The 4,406-nt window shown below is 45.1% G+C and overlaps 1 protein-coding gene across 1 annotated transcript; it reads right to left on the bottom strand.

Annotated features, from left to right (window-relative positions):
• Positions 1-685: 685 nt before the first annotated feature.
• LOC119334297 lies at positions 686-4,040 on the bottom strand. Its single transcript, XM_037606890.1, has 3 exons — positions 3,674-4,040; positions 2,663-3,490; positions 686-1,195 (listed from the first exon to the last, which is right to left on the bottom strand). The coding sequence occupies exons 1-3, from the start codon at positions 4,022-4,024 to the stop codon at positions 1,166-1,168; spliced, it is 1,209 nt and encodes a 402-aa protein (XP_037462787.1). The 5' UTR covers positions 4,025-4,040; the 3' UTR covers positions 686-1,165.
• Positions 4,041-4,406: the final 366 nt, after the last annotated feature.

Raw genomic sequence — 4,406 nt, 5'->3', positions numbered from 1 at the left:
GGTGACTTTCTAATTGGCAAGTTTAAAGGTAAGTGAACCGGTTATAAGGCTAATAGATTTACCTCACATGTGTAATTCTTGTCACCTCCAAATTGTTACAGGAAATTCTAGTGTTCCGTCAGGTCCTTCAAGTCCGGATTGGAGAAACATCTATGATCACTTAAAAACTAATTCAGGGCTGCCTTGCCCAAATATTACTAGTGACCTTTGGCAAGTACACAATAAACAATATGAGGGGGCAGGAAAAAGAAATACTCACTTTGATGATGCTTTTAAATAGTATCAAATTATGCCAATACCCATGATCAATGATTTTTTTTATATCGATGTTGATTCCAATAATCTTTCAAAAAATAATAATAATTTCGACAAAGAAGTTTGTTGGGTCCACATTCCAAATGCTTCGTGCATCCAACAATTAATGCTTTGGGTGCTCCCGGTATTTGTGGTATCCTCTTTGTTGTGTTGTTGGCGTGTCACAGGAATTTGCCACAATAACTCATACTCTCTCGGTCTCAAAATTCTTGTCTTAAAATTTATATAGATACAGTACATCTGTATCTAACAAATTTAAGACAAGAATTTTGGGACGGAGGTAGTGACAATCTCATTATCGGCACACTGCATGGGCCCAGACAACCAGATAAAATTTCAGGGAGCTCCCTAGGCATTGCGCTAAATAACCTTCATGGAAATATTGGCCTCTGGATCTATATGACCCGGTATGTACAAACTGAATATTGTATTGTACATGCGAAATCGGTAGTGGTCATGGGGTCAGTACAAAGGAAAACGGTAAATAAAAGAAAGAAGAAACAAGGGGGGAAATCAAAGTAAAATGGCGAAAATAACAGAAAAGAATTGTAAGGCCAATAAATGTAAGAGCTGTACGGAAGTTCTGACATAATATTGCAAGTTCGAACTGAAGATAGTTTAGACTCTTGGTGTGAACCAACAAGTCTAGCTGCATGTTGATGAAGCCCTCCTTGCAAATATGCCACCCCGCTTCTTTGGTAGTATCCCTCAGTCAAAATCCATAGTTTGAACCGACTGCGTTGCATGCACAAATCAAACGGCACAAATGTTTCTTCTTCTGCGCCTTTGCCTTAAGGAGTCCGATGATGCAGCTTAATGAGCAGATATCACTTCAATGGCCTCTGGTAGCTCACATAGCCTTTAACTTGATGTTGGTTGGCTGTAAAACAGATATCAATGCAATCAGCCGTCCATATTGGATAAGATGATTTTTCCTTTCTTCTGGCATGCATATCAGATAATTAGTTCCCAGTTTAAATCTGGAATTGCTCCCGGTTTGCTAGGCTAACGTATAGTACAATGCAAGCCCAGAATGGATTGCTAACCATGCACACCTGAGATCTAGATAATTTCATCTAGCTCAACTGTCTACTAGTAGTACAGAGGGCGTTCATGATATATTGCTAGGACCAATATGCCTCTTAACAATTATACTACAAAGTAGAAACCTTCCTATTAATACAAATGAAATGGCGTGCACCTGAGAAGGAAAAAAGATAGTTGCACTACAAACCATTTTCTACATAGGACAGCAAGCTATGTGATGTCTAAGATTTTTTAATGTATATGCACGATGAACAAGAGGACTATGATCACCACAAAATACTTGAAGATAATAAACGCCGCAAAATAAGCTAGTTCCCATTTGAAAATGCAAAAATCTTGCTGATCGCCACAAAATACTTACTTGAAGATAATAAACGCCACAAACATTAAGCCTTTGCTCTAGTCCACGTGTGCACTATCATGTCAAGGTATATAGCAGGGCCATAAAAATTAAATTCTGGTAGAAAATACTTCTGCAGGAGGGCAGCCACATCTTGATTTGCAGAACACTGAACTAAGTAAGTCGTTGATGTTTGGTACGAGGGGCAGAGTAGTGATTTAACTTCCATACGACAGAGATAATAGTATCAGCTATACCTAAGTATAATCTAGGTGATATAGCTCGAAATCTATTTTAAGATCTGTTCTCAGCCTCACCAAATGAAATGTACGTGAAAGTTTTTTATCTAAAAAGAAGAAATGGCAAGAGATGGCATTGTAACTTCTAACGTGCTGAAGAAATAGCTGACCATCTTTCCTCATTTCCGTATCTGTTTATTAAACAATGCAATCAAGAAAAGTACAAAGACAAAGAACATCTTATTTGGCTTTGCAACTACAACATGGCCAATTAATAAAAACTATTACAGAATGGTTGGCCCACCATGATTAACCTTCGAAATAGTCTTCTATTGCAGTTCTGAAACTGGCGATAATGATCACTGAGGACATAAGGAGGGATGAAGTTATTTTACTAGTTTGGATATACAGAACATCTTACATTCTCATGAGATATCTCTAGCTATTATTTGATCTAGATCAAATTACCATAGGTAGATTACTCCTTTTGTTTCTTGAAGAGAACTTGGAAATATCTTATAGGCATTTCCAATATCGAGTGAGTAGGAGTATGATTGTTATATGCTCAAAGGTGTGCAAAATGATTCGCAATTCTCAACAGCACCTCACCATCTTGACTTATTCTTTTTTAAGATGAGTAAATCAAATTGCCAAAGCAAGAGAACAGTTCATAACTTAAAAATAAAGCTTAGTAGTCAAGCAACCTTGAGTGAGGGCTCACCTTGCTGTGTACCAACGAACGAGGCCATGGCATAATGTAGGGATAGGAAGCATCATAAAGGATGCGGTCAAGCTTTTTCAGCACCGCTCTTTCCACGCAGTAGGATAGGAACCAATGAGTCGAATGATGATGCTCCCACGCACCACAATAAGCAGACAAGTACACAAAGCCATCAATAATCGCATCAACACTGAGTTGAACTTTAACATTCTCCTCAACTTGACACCGAACAATCCCAGCTACCTCCTGCAATGGAAGCGACTTTTCCAGCATCCATCTCTCGACAGCATCGCCAGCATCGGCTCTCAATATCCAAACAACAAGTGCTGACTCGGGCCTCAGTGCTACTATAGGCGCGAACACCACACAGAGCCTTCCATCCTTGGTCTCGCCAGCCGTCAATGTTTCATTAGTTGTCCCGCGCGGCGGCATATCCATCCGAAAGAACTGCATCGTGGCGGTGTTAAGCACACGGGCGTCCGTCGGCATTCCAATGGTCCAATAGATGCAACCATTCACCACCTTACCATGTTGAGGCCAGAACCCGTCAATGTCTGTCCATGGGAAGATCTTCCACTTTCTTGTGTCTGATGAGAAGACGATGGCGAGCGCCCCACATTTGCTGTGCCGGACGCACACAATGCGGAACGACCGGTAGTCCTGTTCCGAGGCGAGGATGTAGAAATCAATATGCGAGCCCACACGGCTTTCGCGGGGCGGCAGGGGGATGAGGTCCAGGGTCCGCGTGAGCGGGTTGTAGACAGCCATTTGCTCGGTGCTCCAGTTGCCGAGAAGAACGAATCCTTCGCGGCAGTCGCAGATTGACCACTCGAAGACGGCATCCTCGTCGTCGTCATCGTCGTCGTCTTCTTCTTCTTCTTCTGGGATGGAGATGGCATCCTCGTCGCCGTCGTCGGGAACGGGAACGGAGACGGCATCTTCCTTGGCGTCTTCGGGGATTGGGACGGGGACGGCATCCTCCCTGCCGTCTTTGGGGATGGGGACGGCGACAGGAAGGGAGATGTCGTCTTCGGGAACTGGGAGACGGGTGAGGAACAAATCGGCGCCGCGGACGGCTGCGGCGAGGTCTGGGTCGGGCCGGCGGCGGAGAGGCACGAAAGAAGGGATGACGGCGTCTTCGATGCTGAGGAAGAGGCCTAGGAGTGGGGGAGGGTGGAGCGCGCGGAAGCGGCGGCGGAAGGCTGGGGATGAACGGATGGCGTCGAGGAAGGCACGGCAGCTGAGGGCGGCGCGGACGAGGCTCGGGAGAGAGGGGAGGCGGAAGAGGATCTCGCGCAGGGTGTCTTGGTCGAGGTCGCGTATGGTGGTTGGGGGTTTCTTCTTCGCCGGCGGCGAGGCCATGGCGCATACAGGAGGAATGAGGGTTTCGTCTCTTTTTTATTTTTCCTTTTTGAGAACACGAGGGTTTCGTCTAGGTTTTATTTTTCTTTAGGGTCCACGCGGATTACCCCCGCGAGGGGAATAAACCATGCCCACCCATATTTCTGCGTTCGCTTAAGTCCTGCGTGTTCCTTTCGCGACCCAAACCCCTTCAAATCCATGCGGAACTAATCACCCTCTAGCACCCCGTGGAAGGAATCCCGAGCGAAGCGCAACTCCCATCTCTCCCGAGCGACTCTTGTCTCTCCCGAGCGAGGCGACAAAAACGAACACTTATTTGTAGCGGGGGGTGTCTGCTGAAGGGCTTAGCAAGGATTAGTGGGGATCGGGTGTAGGGAAGGGG

The sequence above is a fragment of the Triticum dicoccoides genome, chromosome 7A, assembly GCF_002162155.2.
Source record: "Triticum dicoccoides isolate Atlit2015 ecotype Zavitan chromosome 7A, WEW_v2.0, whole genome shotgun sequence".
Classification (NCBI taxonomy): domain Eukaryota; kingdom Viridiplantae; phylum Streptophyta; class Magnoliopsida; order Poales; family Poaceae; genus Triticum; species Triticum dicoccoides.
This window is presented reverse-complemented; position numbering and strand designations above follow the sequence as displayed.

What these genes read in the sequence shown, in the direction of transcription:
- LOC119334297 (XM_037606890.1), bottom strand. Translation starts at nt 4,024, where the DNA reads ATGGCCTCGCCGCCGGCGAAGAAGAAACCCCCAACCACCATACGCGAC. An exon ending in AAGACGACATCTCCCTTCCT is followed by an intron (nt 3,491 to 3,673) that starts GTCGCCGTCCCC and finishes GCCGTCTTCGAG; the next exon opens with TGGTCAATCTGCGACTGCCG. An exon ending in GTTCGTTGGTACACAGCAAG is followed by an intron (nt 1,196 to 2,662) that starts GTGAGCCCTCAC and finishes TCTGTTTTACAG; the next exon opens with CCAACCAACATCAAGTTAAA.